Source organism: Acanthopagrus latus, chromosome 4 (assembly GCF_904848185.1).
Source record: "Acanthopagrus latus isolate v.2019 chromosome 4, fAcaLat1.1, whole genome shotgun sequence".
Taxonomy (NCBI): Eukaryota; Metazoa; Chordata; class Actinopteri; order Spariformes; family Sparidae; genus Acanthopagrus; species Acanthopagrus latus.
The window spans coordinates 10031029-10057914 of record NC_051042.1 but is presented as its reverse complement, the minus strand read 5'-3'; the positions used below and the strand labels follow the sequence as shown (position 1 = coordinate 10057914).

The window sequence follows — 26886 nt, the reverse complement described above, 5'->3', positions numbered from 1 at the left end:
ATACCGATTTGTATTAGGATCTGCACCAATTTTACCCATTCATAGATGCCAGCCACCTAAATACGTCTGCTTTTTTCATCAAGATCCATGCATTATTTCCAGAGAAACAAAAAAAAACAAAAAAAAACATGAAAATGTCATCATGCAATGTTAAAGAAAGTGAGAAAATATCCTGGATCCATCCCTTTATCCAGCAGCGCACCAAAAGGTAATGCTGCTTTTTCTGGGTTGATACCCATTCTCCATCCACGTTTGATGGAAATATGTTGAGCAGTTTTTTTTTTTTTTTTGTTGGGTGTAATCCTGCAAACCAACTGACTGACAGGCAAACAGACACCGCTTAAAGCATAACCTCAGAGGTAATTATTTGGGCGCCCATTTCCTCTGACTACATCTGAAAACCCAACTGTATGTAGCAGCTGAACAAGTGAGAATGGTAAATATGCAAATGTCTGCAGACTAACCTAGTTGAATCATCCTGGCACACCGAAGAACTTAACCTAGATAATCTGACCCAGATTGTTTGTCTGCAACAATGCTTTCCAGTTCAGAGAGTTTTGGGCCATGCCGCTGACAGCTGAGGTACTCCCACATAACATGGTGCTATCATGTGGTCCGCTCACCAGAATGACCTTCTCACTATAAGCACAGAAGAGCCCAACACAGAGTAAGGGTACTTGTACCAGTTAAAACTAACCACAGGTTTTAAAACCTCTTTCAATTGTGTGGGTTTTTTTTTTGGTTTTTTTTTCTCTCAACAACTGTTTGCAAATGTGGAGTTCTGAAGCTTGACTCTTACTTACATATGTTGAGAGAACTCGGGCGCCTCATCATTGACGTTAGCCATTCGAATTCGCACTGTAGTTGTGCCGGTGCGAGGGACCTCCCCCTTGTCAACTGCCATCACTACAAACTCATACAGGTGATTGGGCCTTTCGTAGTCCAGAGGCCCCGAAGGGAAAATGGTTCCATGAGGGGAAATGGTGAAGTCTGGACTCAGGGTGTAATAGGTCAACTCTGCATTCTCTTCCGAGTCGCAGTCATTGGCTGATACTAGAGATGAGAACAGAGATAGGGGAAAGGGGGTAAAAAGGTTAGATGGACTAGACAAAGACAGAAGTAGAGCGACTTACATTCCCATATTTCCCTTATACACTGTGTGTGATTTATGCAATGCACTCTGGTGGTGTAACACAAGAGCAAAACCGGTTAGAACTGTGAGAGAAAAACAACAATAACTTCACCTCCACTGAATGAAGGCCAAGAGTGTTATGTAGTGCAGTAGTTAAATCAGTGCCATACTTGTCAGACTTTTACAAACAATACAAGCTGATAAAATCAGAAATGTATGAAATTGTGACAGTTAAAAGTTTCTTCAATAGAACAAAATGACTTCAGGGAATAAATCCCCCCCCCTCCCAATTTCTTTCTGAGGCATAGAGGTGTGGGTGAATGTCTCTGTTTATTTGCAAAGTCGAAGCCCACTCCAGTAAAGGGTAGGGGCAAACAACCTTTATTAAAATTTTGCTAAACGTGATTAAAGTGTTTAATTTATGTTTTCCTACACAGTCTCTCAGACTTATTTTTCAGTAAAAACTGTACAAAAAAAGTTAATACTTACATGTTCTATTTTTTTTTGCTGTTTCCTTCTGTTTTCTTAAGTCACCAATCATTAATTACTTGCAACAAATGTAGTTTTATGCCAATAAAGCAGACTGATTTCAGCCAGCGTGACGGAGAAAAGTAGCAGCTGAATCAAACAAGAGAGTGCAATCTGTTCCCTTATTAAGATTAGAGCTGAGTATTGTTGCTTGTGTTTGAGCAAATTAACTTGAGCACAGGATATCCACTACTTATGTGAAGTGGCAGAGTGAAGTCTGAAAGGGGAAGTGATGCTGACTTAAATGTTCAATTCTATAACACAATGGGAGTTAGTATTATTTGCACAGCATGCGACTGAGAGGTATGTCATTTCGCAACATTTCCGTTTCTGCATCACACATTGGAAATCCATGGAGCCAGAACTTGGCTTGGCCGCAAATTGATTGCCTTGCTAAAACCGAAAAGACCACCAGGGATTTGAATAAGCATATTTTTCCGCTAACAAGTCATTTCAACATCAAACTCTCGATTCCCCAATTCACCTTACCTTGCATTTGGCTCATGTGCCCATACACACACAAAAACAAACACAAGAAAGCCATGCACATGAATGCAAGCACAAACACGAACACACATTGTTTACTTCAACCAACAGACCGCATACCAAATAAAATATCTTAGTTCATAAACTGTTAGTGTTCCTTCACATGATTTATTTCAGTATCTTATGTGGAATATATTAATTCATTAATTCATTCATTTATTTTAAAGTTTTGTGGTCTAATGTCTAATATTTAGGACCTAAACCACAACGCTGAACTGCAACAAAGAGAAGAGCGTACCATTATTAAGAACAGGTACACTAATTAAATTCAGCTTTACAGTACTATTGAGGTGAAAAATCAAGCATGAGAATGTTTTAACAAGCTGTAACCTGCTCTTGGTGCTGGTGCGTTCGCCTGTTTGTTCAGGTAAATGCACAGCATAAAACGGATGCCCTGTCAACAGTCTTAAGTACGTTCAATGTATCATCATTGAATTGTCATAAGCATTGGTTTACAGCTGAAAACAGTTTCGCCTACATAGAGAAAAACTGTTTTCAGCTGTTGGAGTCACGTTGCCTTCTATTTAGCAGGGAAGACATTGCAATACACACCCCAAAACGGCATCAATCAGGCGTGGAAATGGCAATTTTTGTCTGGAATTGGCCACACTTTTCTCTGTTACTCACTTTGCAAGTGTTGTTATTTAGATTGATGTCAGCCTTGCAAGTTGGCCAAAGTGAATTTGTGTGTGTTTACCCAGCATTACAGTCTCAGTTACGAGGACTGGCATTTTTCTGAACTGCAGCTGAAATGTAGCGTTTTTGCTGCTGTAAAATGATGAATAACCTCCCATCCAATGCCGAAGGGTAGATAACGAACTGCAGCGCTACTGTCTAGAGTCCATACCCATGCAGTGGCCAAACACGTGTCAATATCTAATTTACTAAGTACAGATTTGTACTCTTCAGAGCACCATTTGAGCATGAATTTATCAGTATCTTGAATCAGCATTGTTGTGCTGGCATCACTACATGGGGGCTCAGTACATTTCTGGCTGCATCTCACATGTCTTTCTGGCATTTAATCATTTTGTACTGAAGATGGAAACTGTTGGAGCCTCAGATCTCTACAGAAAGCAAGATAATTGGCTTGCTTGGTATAGTTTTTTTTTTTTTTTCCCCAACATGGCAAAGTACACATTTTTCCACTCTCACGATGGAACTGATTATAGGATTACCAGCAAATGATTTAGCAAAACGATGCCGGATGCCTATTTCTCCCTGCTCGTTTAATTTAATACTGCGCCTTTTAACCCATTTAATCAAGTAAGTGGAAAAATCATGACTTTATTTCGGAAGGTTGTGAAGTTTGGTTACAGCTGCACCCAGAACTAGAACTATAATTATATTTATTTGTCATAACATGCAGTTAAGAATATATATATATATATATATATATATATATATTGGAATTTTAATGGAAAAAAAAAACAAACAAAAAAAAAAAACAGACGTGATTTTGGCATAGGTGCACCTTGTGTGAGGCATTTTCACCCCATTACGTTTAAAAGCTGATTGCCTGTGTTCAAATTGGAATATTGGAAACCCTGGAAATGTGTCATGTTGGGTCATATTCTGTGGTGGATATTTAGGTGCTTGTTGTGTTTTCTTTTTTCCTGTTGTGCTCGCAGAGGTGCAGTGAGAGGCTGGGCGGAGCTTTCCACCGCTGGAGCTGCTGTCACGCGCTCACCTGCAGCAGGTCAGCGCCTTCTGATAAAGCTGCTGCCAGATGATTTCATCACTTCGATGAGGTACATGGCTTCAGTTACATTGTTGTATTTTTTTTTTATGACTTCTAGTTTATTTTGCTCTCTTGGAGAGCTAACATTTTCCGGTGTTCCTTCTACAACCAGTGTTTACCAGCAGGCAGACGTCCAGTGTTTGCAGCTCTCCGCACCTCTGCAGCCAGATGCCTTGCTCTGTGCTCACCTGCGTCTCGATTCACCACGCTACCACCAGCACCGACGTGAGCTATCGCACCTCCAACTCTACACTCCCAGACAGGGACTCCGTCTGGGACGCTATTCACCGTCTCTTGCTAAACTAAGGGTCCACACTCTACCAACCAAGGGTAACAGATATTGAGCGGGATGCACTTTCACTACTGTTTCAGATACAATAAACAGGTAGTTATTAAAGAAAAAAGGTTTTTAATTCTTAATATTGGGAACTCCTCATAGATTTTTACCTGGCATCTGTTTTCTTTTTTGGTTTGTCTTTGCTTTTACCAACAATAGTTTAAAAAGTACAGACAACCCTCTGCCAACGCTGACGTGCAAACACATACATGCTCATGGGTGGGCACACACACAGCAGCGGCGCAGCAGGGTGAAACTTCTCGCCTCCCATGGTGCACCTGGTGTTGGCAGCAGTTGATGGCGTCTGCTGCGCCTCCTACACTGTACATCTCACTCATTTACTTCCTCCCTTATTCACTCACTCACTCACTCACTCGCTCATTTTACAACCGTAAAGACCATATGACTATTTTCTCAGGATACACTGTGTTTTATAGGTCACAGCTGTTCTCTTATTTAGTGTGACACTGTAATTCCTCGTAAACTTGTTGCGTGCACCTTATCTCCTTGGTGATGGTGATAATGGTAGCAGCGAGGATGACTGGTTGCGGCACGAGTGTATAAACAACCAAGCTTTGAAATGTGAATCCGACCTTAAAGTTTTCTGCCTGCAGCTGAAGCTTATAAGCACTTCCGAGGTGTTGTAAACTGCCGTCATTAATAATTTACGCACTTCATGTGGTGTTACATTTGCCTGCATTTTGTTCTTGTCAGTACTCATTTACAGCTCTGTCGGTGGTTTCATTTTATCCTATAGTAAGTAAACCTGTTTATTTCATTTTAAACACTTTGTCGTGAGCTGTGAACTGAATGGTGCTGAGGGGGGACGTTCTGTTCTATTTGTCATGCACTTCTGATCAATATTTAAAAACATTATGATATAACATTCATTTTAAAAAGAATGTGGCTACCAGAGTAAGCTTTGAGAGGAGTGCAGAGGGAGGGAGACGTGTGAAATGCTTTGCTGTCAGTTTTGTTGGCAGTCTGTCAGAACATAAATAGGACTGGGTTTCTCAGTGTTAAGTCACACTGTGACAGATCAAGTATAAGTTATACCCACCAAGAGTATCATTACCATTTCCTAACATAGGATGAAAACACAGGAGATCCCTGTGTGTAAATTGGGTTGTTACAGAAAAGGAGTATCTAGAGCCGCTACACTGATACTCGTTACTACTGCCGGTGCTGACAAGTACCAACTCAGGTCAAAACACATGCATGTTAAAAAAAGCACAGCCACTTTTATTTTGCGCAGAGTCATGGGTCACTTTATGTTGTCTGAAAGTAGAAATCAAGCATTTCCCTCAGTGATGTTGTCCAGGGCAAACAGACTAATGGGTGGCTGACCATGATGGGGAGCTTTTGAGATGTTCCGCCATGTCTCACCTTGTAGCAGGGAGGTTGCTGTAGTCACAGTCTCTGGTACACCATCCTTGCTGTAGATGGACTGGAGGAACTCGGGAACACAGTCGTTTTCATCGACAATGACAACACGCACCTGAAGAATGAGGAGCGAAGAGGAGGATGTTGAAAGACGGAGAGAGACATGTCTCATGTAGTCATCAAAACCAGCGAAAATGAAATCTTGAAGGTATCAACACGGTGTGATCATTTTACATGTTTTTAAAGTAATTCCATTTTCTTCAAGATAAACATGACAACATTTTGGAAATGCACAATACATATGTCTAGAGAATTTAACTTGACAGAAAGAAACATAAGAAAATATATTTTTTAAAGAATACAAATGCATATCTAGTTTCTGCATTTCTGAACTACACACAAATAAATGTTTCTGGGATGCTGTTACTGTATCTACGCGTGCTAAAACTGCCCAGGCAATCACAAGTGGAAAGGCTGGAGATTAGAAGTCATACTGTGCTGCTGTTATGAAAATTTAAATCTGGGATTACCACTTCAGGCACCAACTGGAATTGGTTTTCTTTCGGTCCGGAGTCGTTTTCATATGTGCGTAACCCAAATTAACCCTATCCCTAACCAAAAGAAAGCCCCGTACCAACCCTCCCCAAAGGTGTGCCCTGACCCTGATCCCTCTGGTTTATTTACTGCTCCTCAGTGAGGGAGCTGCTGCAGAGTCGGCACCATGGTCGCTTCAGCAGATCAGTGGAGAATGCAATCTATTGCAGTTTTTCAGAAGCCCTGAGCTAACAAATGAGAGTGGATCAGTGCGCAAAGATGTATTTGTATGGTGTGAGTGTGTAGGTTTTTGTGTGTGTGTGTGCGTGTGTGTGTGGGTGTGTGTGTGTGTGTGTGTGCGCGTGCGTAAAACATTGTAACGCTGTTCAGTTCATTAGGGACATGAAGGCAAACACAGCATCTTCTAGCAGATGTTGACTGCCTGCTTGCAGCATTCAAGAGGAATAAATACAGACATGGGCTGGCAGGCGAGCCTCTCTGACCCCCAGCCCCACTTCCTCTCTTCCATATAAACACAACACTATACACACTAACAGTACAGATCACTCTGTAATACACAGACAGACACACACGCACACACACACAAACTGTGTAAATACCATTGGTATTACGCCCTGGTAGGTAAGATGAAGGTCTGTAATATCAGTTAATCCTTCAGCAAAGATCAGCTTCGAAGCACTGGACAACAAAATCAAACCTGACCATGTCAACTCCCTGAGGTGATTTGTTTGTGTTTGCCAGTCAGTGTAATCTTTGGCTGTGTGTGTGTGTGTGTGTGTGTGTGTGTGTGTGTGTATGTATGTGTGTGTGGGTATGCATGCCAGAGTGAGCAAGCTTATGTGCCAGGATGACAGGAAATGAGGAAATGGCGAAGGCTTTGGCGAGATATAAGAACACACAGTATATGTGTGTACGAGGCAAAGGAAAAGCAAGATTGAATGAGAAGAGAGGTGAAGTCAGCTGTAATAAAGCAAGATGAGCTCAAACACACGTACACAGACATGTGCAAAAAGCATGCACACTCTAGGCAGCTGCAGGCAGGTCTCGGGCTGGTTAGGTAACTAATGGTGCCGATGAGCTATCACTCCTAGAGGGAGAAACTTGGAAACTACCTGCAAATTAAAGTCATGCTCAGTGACTCCCATCCACACAAATATACCACCTCTGTTAGCTATTTTGGCAGACGGAGACAGATTTCTGAAAAGCCAAATAAAATCAAAAGCAGAAAAAGACAGCAACACAAACTGAAGTGATGGCATTACTTCTTCTTTGGAAAACAAATAACATCCTTTTTGCTATCCAAGGCTGATGCTATATTAAACTCTAACAATAGAAATAGGGAGAAATGGAACACCTAAATAATGATGCACTGGCTTAAAGAAAAGGAGGCAATTATGATGCATACACACTCTCCCAGGACAGCTGCATTCTTGAATTCTAAAATTAGATACCATGCATGCAGCCAAAATGCCATAAGGAAAAGTATATTTTGGCATGGCCAAAGGTTGTCATTTTTTATTCTTATTTGGGGTTGTATGCCAATCTCAAGAGGGCAAGTCTCATGTAATATATGCCAGCCTCAGGGCAAGAAAGGTTCAGGGATTGACAATAGGGCTGCAACGATTAGTCGACATAATCGATTATGCTGACAAAAAAAACAAACAAAAAAAAAACAATGGTTGATGCAAAATTTTTGCATCTTATTTATTATTATTGTTATAATTATTATCATCATCATTAAAAAAAAAAAAAAAAAGTGTGGCGTAGAAGAAGAGGATGGTTCCACAGAGGAAGAAGCAGAAGCAGCAGCAGAAGAATATGCATGATGGCGGAACATGTTGAGGAGAACAGGAAAGCAATATCACATTTTGAAAATAAAGCATAACATAACATAATCAATAGATTAGTCGACCACCAAAATAATCGTTAGTTGCAGCTCTAACTGACAAAGAGAACCCAGTCAGGGCTGACAATATCTTTATATTTAAAAAAAAGAGAAGAAGAGTTTTTAATTTCACTCCATGTTTGTCAGTAGCCATTTTACGGGTGCTCTTCAAGTCGACACGCGACTCCAACACTAAGGCCTGCAGTAAGACACTGGTTGTCGAAATTTGCTGCATTCAGATGGAAGGATGGATATAGCTTATTTTTTATTTGTCTATAGAAAACCACAGAAATTATTTTTTTCTTATGAAGTGAAAAACGACAAATGGATAAAATCCCTTTGTGGGGGGAACTACTATACCAGGACAAAAAAGAATGCACATGACAGTTTTTAGATCTGAGCTTCCTGGAACATATACATGAGTAGCTCAACACTCGGTTAAGTAGCAATACACTCTGAAGCCAGAAAACATACAGGGCAGATGTCTGGTTATATTTTTGGGCGACATTTGACAAGCACTCAAATATCAAGGACCTCAAATGGATGTTATCCGTAGACTGTTTTGCAAAAACATTTTGATGTATGTTTCGCTCAGAATAGCATGTGCTCCGTTAGTTTAGCTTACACAGCTCCTTAAAAAGTAACTTAATTCAAAATGTTCATAGAATTTCTCTCATTATCCTTTAGCAGCCTGTAAAAAAACGAAACAAAAAAACAAAACAAAAAAAAAAAAACATATGCATCTGCAATCTTTCCAGACGTGTTTGTGCAGCCTATTGCACAACAACTGTGTTTTATTTCCATGTGAATGCACCGATGGAAGATGCTGACTATTGCATGTTTGCCACTGTGGAGGGAAATAACTGAAGATCCACACCCTCCTTTAGTGACCGACAACAAAATGGTTTATTTCATCCAGAGAAAGTCTCTTTTGTTTGGTTGTTTTTTTTTTTTATCTCTAGGGAGAACTGTTTTGCAATTATGAGGATGTAGCTTCATAGACAGAGTTTTAATACATGACAGGGCTATTTTTGTTCTTGCCCTTCCCTAGCCCATGACTCAATGTAGACATTATGTTGTTGTGAGTATATTAGAACGTGCTAGTGTGAGGCATACTCCAGCATATGTAAGGTGTATTGATTTTTCTTTTTTCTGACAAATTTTTCTGGAAGAAATTTACCAGTTCAGCTACACCCACAAACACATCTGATGAACAGTGTCAAAGTGAATTGTATGTACTCACACACACAATACCTGTATTGTTACCTTTAGCATGCAGTAGGGGTGGGGAATATCCCAGTTTCATCCCTGGCACTAGTGTCACGTGCTATGCCATGGATTTTGCAGTACTGTCTTTACAGTCACAATTGTTTAGCATAAAAAAATAATGTGACTGCGTTAACACCCAGTCAAATACTACATGTAATAAAAACATGTGGAAGGGAAACAAAGCAGCCCAATTTCTCTGTTACTGTATGTGAGAGCCAACACAGCCATTTCTTTACTATTCCCATCATCTGAGAGAGCGAAGGCCCATTGGGTACACATTTCTTTTTTTTTTTTTTTTGGAGGGAAATGTGGGAAACTGGAAAACTCTCGTAAGTCTACACCAACCATGTTACTGATTGAATTCTCTAAAAAGGCCGGGTCACGTAAAAAGTAAGATGCTCTATAAAACGCAAGCTTAAGGAGGGGTCATTACCAAGTTAACTGCAATGAGGTTAGTTTTAGGTTAAGTATTCAACGGACATCTACTCTGGACCCTTTACACTGCTATTTGACCCTGTCTTGGCAAGGTCCCCCTTGTAAAAGAGATGCTAATCTCAATGTGAGTTCCTATTTGAATAATGATTAACAGTATTAAGTGCCGTTCATGAGAAATGATGTGAGTGTTAAGCCTCATGTGTGAAGTGACTGTTGCGCTTAATTACATCCATATACTTGTGGTTTTCCATAAACAAATGCTGTTCAAATGTGACCCTACACTTTGTCTAACTACCTCCATTAACTGACAGGCTACTCAACTCAAAACACATATAGGCCTATACCTCATTTTAAACACATGCTTGAAATAAACACATGTTAACGCTCTTTTCGCTCTAAAGATAAAAGAGTTAGAGTCACTCAATGAGTGGAGTATCCATTTCATTTTTGGCTGTCATTGATAAAGTAGTGTCACTGCAAGGTCCCATATTATCAAAAAAAAACCTTTTCTATGGTCTCTACATATATAAGCTGGTCCTCCCTGAGCCTGCCAACTCCCAGAATGAGGAAAGCTAACAAGTCTTGCATGGTCTCTGCAGCCCACCCACTGGTAAAACGGCGCTGCTACAGGCTGTTCAGATTCAGCTCCTTTTGTTACGTAACGAAAGGAGTCGTTTACATATGCAGGCCTCCTCTGCGCAGTGATTGGAGATATCCGAGAGGGGGGCATTCATCCCCGAGGTGAAGTTCAGTGTGTCCAGCGCCAAGATAGCAGTGTTTCGCAATGTCGTCGCTCACACGCAAATTACTCTGTTGTTGGTTGTAAAATTCAACATCAGTGCCTATATTCTGTCCCAGCTACAGAACAACAGAAGAGACAGGGGTTGTGTTTATTTTTTTATTGACAACGTGCCGGCTGCGGTTTGTGTAAGTTTGTATGTGTGTGCTAACCACTTCACATCGGACTGCTTCAGTAACGAGGGTCAGTACAAACCGGGATTTGCCTCGACACTGACCCTCGTAAAAGGATCAGTCCCAACTATACGGGACCCAGCAACTGCACCCGAGCAACAGGTACGTGTCGCAACGTTTTGATTGTATTAACAGTTGCCTACGAGTATGGTGAAGTCAGCTGGAAATTGACTAAAGAGTTAGCTCCGCTTCAGTCCGCTATGCAGTGGAGTTTGAAGTGAGTTTAATGTTAATAATATTGCGAGGGAGCCTGGTTATCACACTAAAAAGTCTGGAAACATGCAGACTGGAGACAAAGACGGTGCGAACAGTGTCCAAGAGTTTGGAGACTGTGTTGGAGACAAACACAGCTTTTGCTAGCTGTTAGTAATTAGCTACATGGTAGTAACTGTAACAACACATACGAACAAACTTACATTATTCAGACACACTGACCATTCTGAAACGTCCTGCTGCAGCCGCAGAGTCTGTATTTCTTCAGGAGCCTCTTCTTCTGGGTCTGATTCTGGGTCAAACTGTTATGGTTGAACGGCAGCATCTCGGTGAGCCATAGGGATACATCCACCATAACATTAGCGCATGCTACCGCTAGCTTAAGAGGCATCCTCTTCCTGAGAGGGGCGTGTAGCAGGCAAGGCGAGTTAACAGATGGAGCTGATTATCATTTAAAGGCGCAGGCACAGAAACAGCCTGCTCAGCAGAGCTCACTTGAGCATCTTTTAGATAGCTGAAATTCAGGACCAACAGCTGTGTGAAATTGATGAAAAACAGTATAGTATGGGACCTATAAAATCAAGTGTATATCACAACACTTTATTCTAAATGGCATCAACTCTGTTTGCTAAAATGGAACCTAGTGTACTATCAATCTCCTTAAGCAGTATGGAGCACTGGAGTAAAGGAACTGTTAGGCAGAGCTGGATGATTTTAGTGTTTGTGTTAGGTTAAGAGGTTGGTTGGCCAAGTGAGCATCTTAAAAAAGATACCATGTAAACTATTGTTAATTAAACAGTTGGGGTGTGAAAAGACTGAATATTTAAAAGTTGATTGTGGCGTGTAATGCCATAAACTAAAATGCTTAAGCTTTGTTAAAGCCATTCAGCCATTCATTATCCTCGCAAATGTGTTTAAATGTGATGTAACGAATGATTATGTAATTCTGTTCAAGAGGCAGCGAAAAGCAAGTATGAGGGCATTAAAGCCAATAGAGCATATGTAAAATGTTTCCCCTGTTAAAACGATTAGCCTACAAAACGTTCTTTCTACCGCTAATTGCAGGACGTTAAACACTCATCTCTGTCCATTTAAATGTTTGAGACAGCACCACAAACTTGTATTCTCAAAATTAAAGCGAACCTCTCACCAAAATGCAAGATGGACCACTCCTAAAGCTTAGTTCCATATAAATGCACGGATAATGTGTTGTTTTGTAGTTAGCAAAAAACAGTAGTGACCTTGAAGTTGAAAAAGGAGCCCCATATAAGAAACAATACTAAAATAAAAAGCCGGAAAAGTCCCATGAGATATCAAGTGGATAGTTGTTGCCGGAGGACAGTAGTGTTCCACCTTAACTCTCCTCCAAGTTACATCGCATTCGGAAATTGATACTTTTTGGCTGGCAGGACAAGCAACTGCTAATGTGAGTAGTTCAAACACTTTCTTTTTTGTAAATTCTGTGTACATAATCAATGTTCTCAATATTCATGTTCATGTGTAGAGACCCTGGTGATACTACAAGCAAAGTTTCATGTTGTATTGAGCCTTCTTTGTGTTTTAAAAATAGCAATTTTGATGCTATCGAAAAAGTGCCCATAGCACTCCCACTGAAATTGAGTTTGACCCTCTTTTGCCGTAATTATGCTTTTACACAAAGGTTTGACTCGGGTACGTTGACAAAAAAAGCCTAGGCTGCATCTTGGCGATAATTTCACTTTAAAGCAGTGCATTACATGCATGTGTTCAGCGTCGGGCGCACACACACAGCACTGCTTCTGTCAAAGGCGGCTGTGGGGGCAGGGGGTTGCAGTGTCAACAAGGCGCTGGCGTTTCACTGCAGATGGGACTGTACTTTCGGATGATCAAAAAGCTTACCCAGGCTCCAGAGGACAACCATGGGCTGAGGCTACCCAGGGCAACCGTGTGGGCAGATGAGGGCACACAACTCGCTGCTAATTCCTTTCTTTCACTCTTTCCCTTTTCCTTTGTCTCTCTTCTCACTACGGAAAGTAGTAGTCACCCTGTAAGTCTCCACCTCTTTCTCTCCATACAGGTTTTTAGTGCTTTGTAGTCCCAGAGAGGAGCAGCTGAGGACAGATGGTTCAGCAGGACATCTTTTAGCCCGAAGCCAGAATAATGATGGAAACAAGACCAGATGCATCGACGCCTACAGCAGTCAGCCGCTGTTCTTTCACTTCCTGATGAAATGAGGAAGTCATTGACAATTCCAGAGCACTCACTGCAGACAGACAAGTATTTTTTTGGTTTCGACTGAAGACAATACTCATACTTTGAGACTTTAACTGGACATGTACATTTGACTTTTGGGTTGAGGATTTTTTAAATGCTCTTTTCCAATCTATTCAGGTTAATGAGTTCCCATAACAACTTGTGTGGCATTAAAAAAAAAAAAAAAAAAAAAAAAAAAAAAAAAAGAGGCCAACCAGGTCAGAGAATTAGATGACCATTTTAACTGCAGTGCTCAAAACTATTATCACCCATGCAGCAACAATATATCAATAAAATGCATGTCCAGCCCAAGGATGCTTCAGAGCAGTTTGATTTGATTTTATGACCTAGTGTGTTTTTTTTTTCTGTTGTTGTCTTTTTACTGTCTGGAAGATATATCATCATCATCTGCTCACCACAATTCAACAGCATTCTCCAGCCAACTATCACTGCACTGGGTCAACATTTCTACCCGAGAAATAAGTGACAATGGCTTGTAATACAGCAAATCAAAGCCAGCTGTGCTGCATGACTATCAAGTAAAATGACATCACCTTCCTGGTGAAAGACTTGTTAAATTGAAGACGTATGAAACTGATGTTGTTTGCAGTATTCTGTACACACTGTCAGATTTGACAAGACAAACTTGTGATGTCAGAGCGTTGAAGACCATTCAGAGGAAATCTGACTCAGTATTCCTTCATTGTCACACAAATGGAGAAATTTGTTTGCCACAGCAGCCAAAGGACAGTAATATTACAAAACACAATAATAACAGTCAAAAAAGACATGTGACACACATACATAACACACACAAGTACATACACACACACACACTAACCTCAGCTGCACTGCTCATGCTGTCCAGGCCCTCGCTGGCTCGCACCAATAGCAGATAGCGATGCTGGTCGCCCTCGTAGTCGATGGGGCGGGTCAGGCTGATTTCACCAGTCTCTGCTGAGATGGAGAAGAGACTACTGGGATTGATGAGAAGGCTGTAACTGATTGGTTTCTTCTGGAAGGACACGGCAGGTGTGACCAGGAAGCTAGGGAGGAAGAGGAAACGTATGCCATTAGATTTGAAACACCAGGTTTGGCAGGGGAGAGCAGAATATACATTTATCTGCATGGTTACATTTTTTGTGTGTGTGTTTGAGTGGTAACTGGTAACTTGAACTGCAAAACTCGTGAGGCTTTTGCTTTAGGTTCTGCTTTGCGTTTGCACTGTGTCCTGCGAAGAGCATTATTTGTATATGTTGAGGGTGCTCTGATTAATCTGGCACCAGTGGCCTCTGCAGAGCCCTATCAGGAGAGCAGATCAGGTAAACACATGTGGTGCTTAACTGCCACACAATGCAAGGCTCTGCTGCTTGCTCGCTGCTAGTTCACTATTCTCTAGCCACTAGCTATCCTCCATACATTATCAACACAGATTTTCAGTAGTCTCCTGGTTTAACCAGCGCAATTTATTGGAAAGGTCATGCCAGCCAGCTGTTTATGACTTAGGGGATAGATGGACCATTATGTCTTAACAACATTACCTCTTGCGCCGAGACGCCAGCTAGTTATTATAACCAGTGATAACACAGCGCTGTGGAGAGAGAGGTAGCTATGGTAAGAGCAGGAGAAGAGTCGCTCCATCGCTGACACTTCAATTCATCATTTGTCAGAAGAACATGAAGTGTAAAAGCGTGAGCTACCATTCAACATGACAACACAACAAGTACAAGTACTTTAGCTGAGTGCATCTTGGTGGTAAAAGTACTTTGAGTTTGGCGTTGCAGACACTTTGCATCCGTCTACATTTTAATCTGAAGTAATCTGGTACAAGCAGCGACCAGGTGGTGGCGTCATGACTTCAGGGCATAAAGATCTCAGTACAAAGTCTGACACAACAGAAAGTATTTATAATATATATAATATTATAATATAATATCAATAATATTTAATATTAACTTTTTTTCCCCCCAAATTCTGTATTTTACAGTTTAAAGATACCGTTTCATTTTGGTTTGAAACTATTTCTTTGAATCGATATAAAACAAATATAATTATTTCCTCAACATTTTAATTGTGATTTTTACCATGTGACCGATAACTAACAGCTATAGATGACATTAAAGTGAAGAAACATCCTTCTGATCAGTGTTAGATGATACTGCTTCCAGTGATCGGTGATTGGCCCCAAAAATCTTGATCAGAGCACCCTTCGTATACACCGTTGCAGAAGTGACACCACTTCCAATAAACACCATGAAATGAAACACAAGGTCATATGAGTAATCATGCCATCAGACCAGTCAGCCTCATTGAATTAGAAGCCAGTGAGGTGCAGGTGAAAAATTTGATGGTGAACAAACTACAGGATGCAGCACACTTCATAACTTACCTTAGGTTCAATTAAGTTAACATAACAAGATTCGGAGAATAAACAGAGTACCGAGTCTCTACTGCAAATGTTAAATGAGTAGTCTGTTCAATATTCATCTGTGCGAACTATTTACCATTTATATTACAAATAATTGATGGGAAAAAATAACACATCCACTTTGCAGACACGTCCTGCATTTATTTTTAATTGCAGTGTTTTCGGCCTACCTGGAACTTGGATTAGTACCTCCTCCTGAGTAGTGTTTAACAGAAGTTACACAAATTAGGTGGAGTTGTCAGGTTTCTGTTGTTCTTAAAGAGAAATGTAGTAGAACAAAAATACACTATATCAGAGCACACAGATGTACTCCTGTAAAGAGTGGACATAACGTATAAAGAAAAAAAGACTTAGCCATAGTTTATCTCGGTCATTTCCAAAATATCAGACTAAGGTACACTGCTTCTAACTGATTCCCAGTGTTGTACATTACATCAGCAATATACATATACATATATACTTGAAGGCAGTGTCTTTGCTCTTGTGCTACACATCATCACGCTTACAATATGGATATACATTTAGCAGGCTGTAAAGCACAAAGATGTGTTAGCAAAGCCAGAGACAGATTATGTGTGTACATGAAATGTCTTGAATGAGTTCATCTTTTCAAACACATGCAAAGTAAAATTAATGTTCATCTAAATGTCTGTGATAGAAAGAGAAATATTTGTGTGAACAAGTGTGTGAGTACGGGAAGTGGATGAACTCCTTCATATAGATTTCAAACAGAGAATGTCAGGTTAAAAAAAAGTAATGGTGTATTAAAAGCAAAAAAAGACTGTATATACTCTGAAGATAATTCTGAAGGTAGGTAAAGAAAAAAGTGTTTTTATCTTTCCCTGTGTGCGCATGTGTAACTCACGGCTGTCCTTCAGGGGTGTTTTCTGGTATGGCGATGGTGAAGGAGGCGTTGGTGAACTGTGGTGGCCGGGCTCCAGCCACCACAGAGATGACAGCAGGGGCGCTGCGGCTGCCCAGCCGGTCGGCGGCCACCACCGTCAACAGGTACTCCCTGTCCTGCTGCAGGGGGAGGCCTGTAGTTCGTATCTGGCCGCTCTTCCTGTCCACTTCAAAACGACCATCACCGCCTGCAGATAATAGCAATGTGTTTGATGTTTGGAGCAACATTTTTCATTGAGAGGCCATAATCTGCATGGGTCTCATGCATCAGTGATCACAGGTAAAAATGTTTTGGATTTGTAGACTGTAATATGAATAAGCAATTGATCAATGTCAGTGTCAGTCAAGTTATATAAAATAAAAACAATATGCAGACGATCGTTATATATAGAATGAATTAAAAGTAAGTGTAGGTTCAAAATTATCTTTAATGTATTATAGATGACCCAAAATGTTGACAAGGCAAATGATACATTAAGAAGTAATTTGAAAGAAACACTAAGAAAGGTAAGAATTTATGTTTTTTTCAGGTAGCTGTAGATGTAGATAAATCCCCGATATTAGTAAAAAAGGCAACAAGAGTTTTTTTTCTTCCTAGCATAACAAGCAGATAAACGACAAAGATGGAAAGGATTTGTTGTAATGAGTTGAACTGTCTTGATCTTGATCCTGATCTTCAGGATTTCTTTCTGTAGTTTCATCCGAAGAAGTCTTTCGGCATTAAAGAAAAGAATAGTGAGACATAAAACTACCACTGCACACATAACAGACTCCTTAGGTCAGAGCTCAGAATCAGCCAGAGCAAAGGACTGCGAGGCAAGAGGCTGTGGAAAACACTGTTGCGTTCAAGAGCTGGCCAAATATATTGTAATTACACAGTCCTGCATTCGCAAAATAATTGAAATGACATCACTTCAACAACTGAAAACCTATAGTCCAGTACACAATAATGATACATTTGATGCAATGTATTAACAGTTACATTAACAACAAGAAGGAGCAAACAATGTTGTTTGCACATAGCTTCATCAGATTTGCTCCTGATCTGCTGTGATTTGCTGGATACACACAGAAGGGAAGCACTGCTGTGTATGGGGTATTACCATTTTTTTGGGATAACAGCTGAAAAGCTTAGTCTAGAAACTGTAATCAATGTTTGTTTTTTTGTTTTTTTTTCTTGTAGGCTAATTCTTAATGTCAATTTATTCTCTGTCACCCCCATGGAGAAAAGTGGAAGACCTCCTTTCAATGGACGGTGGTTTCACAGATTCCAAAATGGACAGAGAAAATTGTTACATGGCAGATAATAAGAAAAGCAATTATTTTGCAATGTGGAGAAATGTATTACATTACACCGTAAAATAACTATGTTTCTGCAGCACATTCACTGGATCAGTAGAGGCTTAAATATGACCTGAAATACCAGAAACCGACTTAATTCTGTATCATAGAAAACATTTTGAAGAAAGTGTTGACCATGATATGTTTATTTCTCTTGTATCATACACACCAATGATGAAATACTCATCTAAAACCAAGGAAATTGTTCATGTGATTTAGTGACTACAGTAATGTTGCTAGTAAACCCTATACCTTTCATTTCATAATGATTGTTTGATTGTTCAAGGATACAAAACCCAGAATTGGTGCTGTTCACGGGTTAAATGTGTTTGTCAATGACTATTTGGTTTCAAAAATCTTTACTTGTCATAGCAGAAAAAAACCTGACCTGCCTGTGAACCAGCATGCTCAAACTAGGATCCTGTCACTCACCAACCTACCCCAACAACTTTTTTTTTCTTTTTTTGAAACAAAATGTTAAATGAGAGGACATGAAGGAAAACAATAAGAAATAACATACCATCAGAAAGGAAGTACTCAACTTCGCCATTGTTGCCTTCATCCCCATCCTGTGCATGGAGCTTGTAGACCAGTGAGCCCGCAGAGGCTTCAGGGGAAACCACAGCGAGGTAGGGAGCAGGAACCATGCTCCATTCAGGGATATTGTCATTTACATCAGTCACAGTCAACTCCACTCTGACCAAGTACCACTCTGGACCTGAAAAGGGATTGAAAAAAGAAAGAGGAGACGGTATTTTAGAGAAGGACAGATAGGGTTGGGAAATGTCTGATAAGGTTGTCAAACATTGATTTAACATTTGTGGACATAGTTTATTTATTTATTTCTTTAATAAACCATTGTAATACACCAAGTATAATTAAAAACAAACTTTTTGCTTTGAATTTTCATTCCAATCTGTGCTGTAAGGTGCAATTTGAATGACAATAAAGAAAGTCTGAGTTATTTTATACCAAATGATGTTTTTTTTGTAATTGGGTAGGCTCTGCTGACAAAAAAAACCAAAAAAAACAAACAAAAACAAACAAACAAACAAACAAACAAAAAACAATGTTTCTACAATTCTAATGGGGAAAAAAATGCGCTTTTTCATAAATGCAGGTACACTTGCACAGTTTGGATCCCTGAACATTTTCAGAGATGGAGCCATTGCAAAAAACACCACATGGTGTGCAGGACAGCCATGACGGTCATGGCGGCCATTTTACTTTCTGCCATTACTTAATTATGTATTTTGCATCATATCTCCTGAACCCAACATGATATCACAGAAAAAAGGGATGTTAACCCCCCTTTTCATGAAAAATGTAGCGATTCACCTCAGATTTGTTAGATGTCATCCAGCCAAATCCACACCCTTAAGTAGAATGTACAAAAAAAGTAATATTCTTTCAGTAGTGCTTGTTTCTCTTGATTTAAACATGATATATAAACCAAAATAAACCAATATTTACACCCTGTACCCACTTAAGATGTGGTGCTTACTGCACCTTTAGCCTCGCATCTACAGCGAAGATTTCTGTTTAATATACAACATTCAGCCTCAGGAAACTACTTGTTGTGTTAAGATATAGTGAAGTGGTGGGTCGAACTTGCTGGTGTGGAACTGAGTCCGATAGTGGTGCTCAATTTGGCAATTAGGAACTTTGTCAAACACAGACACACCGAATGCCACGGTGAATGGCTGTGGTCCCTAGCAGCCAGTACAGACCGGCTGAGAAAGGGCAGTACTGACTACTCTAAAAAAAATAAATAAAATAAATGTAAATGTTGGGGAATTCAGGTTTTGTGCAACACATACAAACTGAAGAGCACCAATTAGGTAAATAAATAAAAAAAAAAAAAAAACACAGCATGAATCTCCACTATTTGGATGTTACTATTCAACTGTAATCTCGCTCCTATCTTTCCTGAATGCCCCACATGGACAAGACAAACATGGCGATCTCTGAATCTCAACTAGTAATTATAATCAGTGCTGTGTGATTTGCACCAGTAGTAAACAGCAATCATATCAATGCTGGGCAAAATCATAAGAATCAAAAAAGGTCCCTCACACACACACACACACACACACACACACACACACACACACACACAAAAAGAAGATGCTGCATAGCAGTGTTTGCTGGTCACAGCAGGGGAGCAGAGGAGTAATGTCAGGGCTGGAGCCAGAGGATTGCTCTCAGCTGCATCCATTTTGGTAGATTGGCAGATTCTTATTTGGAATAGCTGTGGTATAACTGCATATTCATATATTTATTTAAGGTTCGCTGAACACCAAGTCAAGATTTATAAATTTGCTCTTCACATGTTGCATTCTCTGTCATTTCAAATGTAAGTAGCAAGACAAGAAGACGCATTTGTGTCAATGAGTGTACTGTAAATGTTGAAAGGACGGAAGGTGGATGGCAAGAACAGAGCAGGAGAAAGTGAAGTGCTTTCAGAATAACTGGGTGCAATCAAGTAACATAGAGCACACGCAAGACAAACGAGTTAAGTGACTAGTTGTTTGTTAATTGTTGCATCAACAGGACTAAGACTGAAATGCAGAGCACGAGAAATGACCCTGAGGTTGTTATAGAAACCAAAGGACAACGACGAGTGGAAGATGGAAGAATTAAGCAGAGGAGGAACAATGAAAACACTGAGCAAGCAACTGCATAAATCAATGGCATTAAAGAAGAAAAAGAGCGGGCGAACGTTGCAAAGGAAAAACATGAGCAGACATCAAAAGAAAACAGAAGAGCAAAATTAACCAGCCACATCTTACAAAAAATACAGCACTGTACTTGACTGTGGAGTTCAACCAGTGTATGTGTTGATGATCTCCCTGTCTCCCTCCCTCTCTCCCTGTGGTCGTAACAGACTCAGAATTAATTGGCAAAAGGACAAAGAAGCTTTGGGGAGGAAGGGACGGCATTACCCAGATCATAAATCACTGGGCTAATATACAGACTACTATACCAAAATGCTTCTTACACACACACACACACACACACACACACACACACACACACACACACACACACACACACACACACACACACACACACACACACACACCTTTCACTAATAACAATCATCGGTGGATTAGTGGCTAATGAAGGACTATAGGGAGATGTAGCTCGGTGCTATTACCGTCCCTCACACTAATGCATCTCACTGGATCTAATGATATGTTGCAATCCCTCGAAACAGTGGGACCCACAATTACTAATAGCGCTATAGATGCTTTTTCTGTGCCTACCAACCTCATTTCCTGCAATAGGTTGCGAGTCCAGGCATTGCAACAAGTTCAATTTCGCACAGCACTATCTTGTTATCTTGTTCTCGTATCGTACATACAGTATGTGCTGAATCCTAAGACCTTGTGCACAAACACCTGACATTAAAAAAAAAAAGGGGGTTACGGATGCTGTTTTTTGTTTCAATGTATTTCTGTTATGAACACAATAGGGTTGGGCGACTGGACGAATATAACGTCTATCATGACAAACTCAACCCATCGTTGGTTGGTTGGAGATCATGTTTTGGTCTATCTTTTACATTGTGCAAAGTTTATGGTGCGCCTCTTTGAAAATTGGATCCAATAAAACAGATAATCTGTAAGCGTAAAAAGTCGTCATGGGCAAAACCTGTGGTTTTCTTACCCTGATTAGAAAAAGGAGTGTATGTTTATGTATGTGTGTATATGAAATGGCGCCATACAACTCACCCGAAATATCACAAGTGAATCTCATTTAAAAAAGACAATATTTATACCCTGTACCCACTTAAGATGTGGTGCTCACTGCAGTTTTTTTCTAACTTGTGAAGGCCTTTGACACTGCAACTGCATGGAGCCATTATATGTTGTTTTTGTGTGTGTGTGTTTTTTTTATTTATTATTATATATATTTTTTTGTGCTATAAAACAAATCCCTGTTTACTTCAGTTGTTAAGGATGCTACAAGGCCGTTTTGCTGTGGAGCTCCAGAAATGCTTTGTGGACTACACAAATTCACCCGACCTTCTATTTGTCGGAGGGTGAGCGGATAACGACTGAATTCATATGTATGGCTGAACTTGTATAATTTACAGTCCCATACTGTCAAGATCCGTCTACTTTCACCGACACTCGTGGTGTCTTAATGATGAACAATGAGCAATAATGCACTGTGGGTTATTCTGGATTGCAGCAGATACCAGATACCATAAATACACAATTTCTGGTGTGAAGTGCTGTGTCTATTTTTGTCAATTCTGTTAATCATTAGATTCACTTTTTTTTTTTTTTTTTTTACTAATTGTTTTGCAGCAGGGTGCATTATGAAAGCAATTGCAAACATTGCACCAACTTATTGGCAAGTGCAAATCTGCAGCACATCACCATTAAAACGAGGACACATAGTTAATCGTGAAACCCCTCAGTGAGCTGTTACAACACACGACACAAACACAAGCACACTCTACAAGGACAAATACTTTCCTGAACTGCTTCTATTACCTCTGTCATGTAAGAACACAATTATGAGTCATACGATGCAGTTAAGGAGCAAAGGCACAGCGCCAGCCAGATGGGCTGGCAGATAGATGTAAGTGGCGCACAGTTTCTGATTCAACATTATATTGTGCAAAAAAACACAGCAATATAAGAAAGAACTCCTTTTCCTGCTGGAACCTAAAGTTGTTCCTGATGAATATATTTGTCTTTGCATTTCTATATGTAAATGCATGTTTGCATATTGTGTCTAAACACATATTTAGTAGTGAGTATGTATGTGCACTCAACACTGTGGTGTAGCTAGAGAATGTAAGGTTAATAGCTGATGAATCAAATGGACCCCTCCTCCTCTGCCTTGTCCACTCTCTCATGACCCCAATCAGCACCTTTACTCCTCACTTCTACCTCATCTTCTCAATATCTCTCTCCCTCCCCTGCTCTATATCGCGCTGACAGTACCGAAAGGCATTAAGTGGAACTCGTTCCACTCTTTCTCGCTGTCTCTTATTTGGGGCTAACATGCAGCACAAACTATTCCAGTCGTTTAGCCTCTGAAGAAAAGAGTTGAAGTGAAAGTGAAAACACCTGCACTGTGAAGTTGTCTGAGTGTGTGTGTGTGTGTGTGTGTGTGTGTGTGTGTGTGTGTGTGTGTGTGTGTGTGTGTGTGTGTCATATTTTGGAAAAGAAGACAGATGGATGGAGACGAATAAAAAAAGACAGGCAAAGAAAAGATGATGCAAATGCAATGAGATAGGAAAAGACTGAATGGCGTGGCAGAGAGACAGAGAGAGAGAGAGAGAGAGAGAGAGAGAGAGAGAGAGAGAGCGAGAGAGAGAGAGAAAGATAGAATAGAAAAGAAGGGCAGTTAATTAAATGTCCTCTGTGAGGATTACAAAGGGCTATTTGGCCCTCACTGGTAACTGTTCCATCCATAATCTGTTTAAATGGAAGGCTGCCGCCGTCTTAGTGACTTTCTCACATTTTTACATGGAAATGCCAATTAAACCAAGGGATGAGAGAGAGGAAGAAAAAAAAAATCAAGCTTTAGTTCTTACACTAATTGCAAATGATACAAATGGTTAGCCAATAGTTTTGCTGCTTATTCTTCCAGGACAGCTACTCATAATTGAAAATCTCCACAGTGCCAATATTGTGCTGAACACACATAAGTCAGCATGACTGCAGAGACATATTCATAGAAGCGCAACAGTTCATTTTAAAGCGATGGTGTTGGCTATCAATTGATACATTTAAATTAATATTACAATTAGTTGTCACATTTACATCAGTAATTAAAAAATTAATTCAAACTGCACTCATCAATATTTTAATATTAACTATGGAGCAAGCATCATTTAAAAGGTACCTCCGGACTTTGTAGTTCCCTTCAGCGCTACACAGCATTTTCGCATCTTTCAACTCATTGCTGCGGTTCTAAGGTCACATCGTTATGTTTTGGTATAGTGTCATTTTCTCTCATCAGCACTGCATAAGGACACAATCAGAATCTAAGCGATGGTGAACTGATGTGAACATTGAAAAAATCACAATAATGTATAAAGTTCAGAGAATCCCTGCAGTCGGAGGAGAGGGAAGAAATGCAATCTGGGGTAAGAACAGAGCAAGTTAAGACTTGTAATAAGGCACGTGTTCAACAAACCGCTGTGTCTGAAATAGTCGCGGGACAATATAAGATTATCCTATCCTACATAATTACAATTTTGTTGTTATCCGATAATATAATAGTTATAAGATAAATAAAATAAGTATTTTCACTGCATCACAAATCACAAAGGTGTCCTGGTCAAGTTTTCTTGGTCATTAACTTGTCAAACTGCAGTACACTGGATGTGTTTCAGGTGATCAGACAAGTGATTTTGTTTTTTTTTCTTCAACCCAAAGTCTCTGATAGGATTATATTTATCTTTGTAGCAGTCTGTCATGCACACACAATTTGAGCCATTTTCATTCCAGTTGCAACTATTTCTGATCTGAAACTTTTTGCTTTAAGGTGACAGGACTCAAATGTCAAGATGTCAATTAAGAACTGCTTGGCTAAAGTTTCCATCAACACACCTAACATTAGCCTTCTAAAGCCAGTAATTGGACAATCCCTTCCTGAGATTACAGTACTTACCATCTGTTTTACCAACTGTGATACAAGCTATTGTTCGCAACCTCCACTCTGTTGCTCCACTTAGAAGGTATTAGTCTTGATACCCGAGGTGACGCAAACCTCACGGCACAATAGGAAGACAATGTGTCCCGTATTTAACAATCTACTAATTACTAAATCCTTTAATTAATTGAGAACAGTCTAGTTCAGGTCAACGTATGTGTGTACTGTTCTGCTGAGGTAATCTCTGTGATCTCTGACTTTATCAAGTCCTTTAATGGTTTGCTGGGATTCAGTTGGGATTGCAACCCTGGGTCTCCTGTCTCACTCACATTTTGCCACAACATTTAGAGTATAGCAGAGATTAACACTGTATGAGAGTCAGTGCAGCATTTTTTAGAGAAAGTTTAAAAAAAAAAAGTTAAAAAAAGCAGCAGCTGTTCAGACAGTGCCAAGCGCTTGCATGCAGATGGAGCTGCCGATGGTCTCAAACTCTGTGAGCTCAGGCCTCATATCATCACAGCCATTTTGCTAAAAGCAAAATGTCAACTGACGGGGAAAATCTTAAATCTAGCCCCCCGAACCAAAGCCGTGTTTATTTTCCTTAATCCAAACAAGTGTGTTCTTCCTTGCTTAACTAGACTTTTGACTCCTGGTTCATCTAGTTCCAGAAAACTGTTGTTGTGCTAAAAAATGAAAAAAAAAAAAAAAAAAAACTGCAATTAAACTCACTCTTATTATGGCAAATCAAACTTTTGTCATTTAATCTTCAATGACGAGGTGACAAGTAGACTTTATCTTTGCACTGCAGTGGCGGGTTGAAAATAAAAATGTGCACATACATTGTTTTTCATAAGCTGCTGCCAGCCAGATTCAAGGTTTTTGTTGTCTGATGTGACTCTTATACTTTCTGCTTAAACAATAAAACAATTAATAAATAAAAAAAATGCAATTTTACTTGATATATATAAATAATAATGTGTATGTCTTTTATTCATGTACAGCACAACATTTCCGACAGTGTAACTGTCACCTAATGCAAAGCAATTCACATGAGCAAACCAGAACTGAAAGGAGGTGCACACAATATTAATACACTGCACTCTGTAAGCTTTTCCGACTACAGTGATATGCCAGGGTGCTGCAGTCAGCCATTACAAGCCGATTTCCTTTGGCAAAACAATACGATAACATTCAAATAATGCATTTTAAAAAGCGTGATCATGTAAGTTGAAAACTGCAAATTGACTGACTTTATCAGCATGAACCTGAGATGAAATCATGCAGCTCCTGTACAAAGACAGAAATTCACACAGACTCAACACAACAACCAACAAGACGAGGAAGCGGCATTGTATGCAAAGTTATTAATTTTCAAGCAGAGCTGAAACAATCTCTCGATCAACCGATCAACAGAAAATGAAACGGCAGCTAAGTGCGTTAACTGGACTTGTTTTAGATTCTTGAAGATGTTTCACCTCCCCCAGCTTGCTGCAGTGTATTAATATTGTGTGCACCAGAATTCAATTCCTGTTCACTCCTTTTAAAGTGCTGTGCAATAGGTGACAGCCTCGCCGTTTTTTGTTTGTTTGTTTTTTCGTGGGCGATCGTGCCGCCCCTCCACAATTGCTGCCTGTATAGCCCATATGAAGAACTGCACCTGCCTCTCATCCAAGTGGCTTCCTCAGTTCTAACTAACTGGTGGGGAGGTGCAGGCTTTAAACCCTGTGTGGGTGTGAACCCTTAGATAGTCGTTAGGGTCACATGTGAGTCGTTGACCCAATCAAAGTAGCAGTCATCAGATTAATCGATTATGAACATAATTAGTGCATGTAGCTCGAATTTCATACTTAGATGGCTGCAACATATTATATGTCGACCTACTTCAGGCCACTTTTGCACTGTGAAGTAGTGCTAGTGTATGACCAAAAATGTATATCACAATATTTTTTCAAACTTACTACGGTATCATAGTATATGACATTCTCTCAAGTTCTCATTCCTTCTTTCCCAAAAAAGCACCGCTGGGGTGGGCGTAAACATGTGACGTGACGTGAAGCACGAAGTTGGGTGTGAACAGTGACGTGCAATATATGCATCGGAAGAAATGCACTTAATTATAGACCCGTGGCCCATATTCTCACCTCCTCAGTCAAACACACGCCAATGTTAAACCCCGCTATTAAAGGCAGCAGAGTGCCTCGCATTAACTGCCACAAGCAACAGACAGCTAACAGGAACTAGGTCGAATTTGTCTTCAAAATGAGAGTTTCACATTGCTCCCCATTGAAGTTCGGAACTGGGTTCTTAGCAGGGGGTTTTTAATTTGAAAGTGGTGACCATATAGCTTGCCGCTACAACAACA

General features: G+C 40.0%; 1 protein-coding gene across 2 annotated transcripts in view; it reads right to left on the bottom strand.

Annotated features, from left to right (window-relative positions):
• The window catches only part of si:ch211-186j3.6 (neural-cadherin), a 268142-nt gene that overhangs the window by 167184 nt on the left and 74072 nt on the right, over positions 1 to 26886 (bottom strand). The window contains exons 2-6 of one of the 2 annotated variants that reach the window (XM_037096548.1): positions 18421 to 18618; positions 16522 to 16747; positions 14070 to 14274; positions 5671 to 5782; positions 804 to 1053 (exon numbers count right to left, since the gene is read on the bottom strand). In XM_037096548.1, the coding sequence (XP_036952443.1) occupies positions 804 to 1053; positions 5671 to 5782; positions 14070 to 14274; positions 16522 to 16747; positions 18421 to 18618 (991 nt within the window). Of the gene's footprint in view, positions 1 to 803; positions 1054 to 5670; positions 5783 to 11218; positions 11376 to 14069; positions 14275 to 16521; positions 16748 to 18420; positions 18619 to 26886 lie in introns of those variants that run through there. The other variant, XM_037096549.1, reaches the window with a different exon arrangement.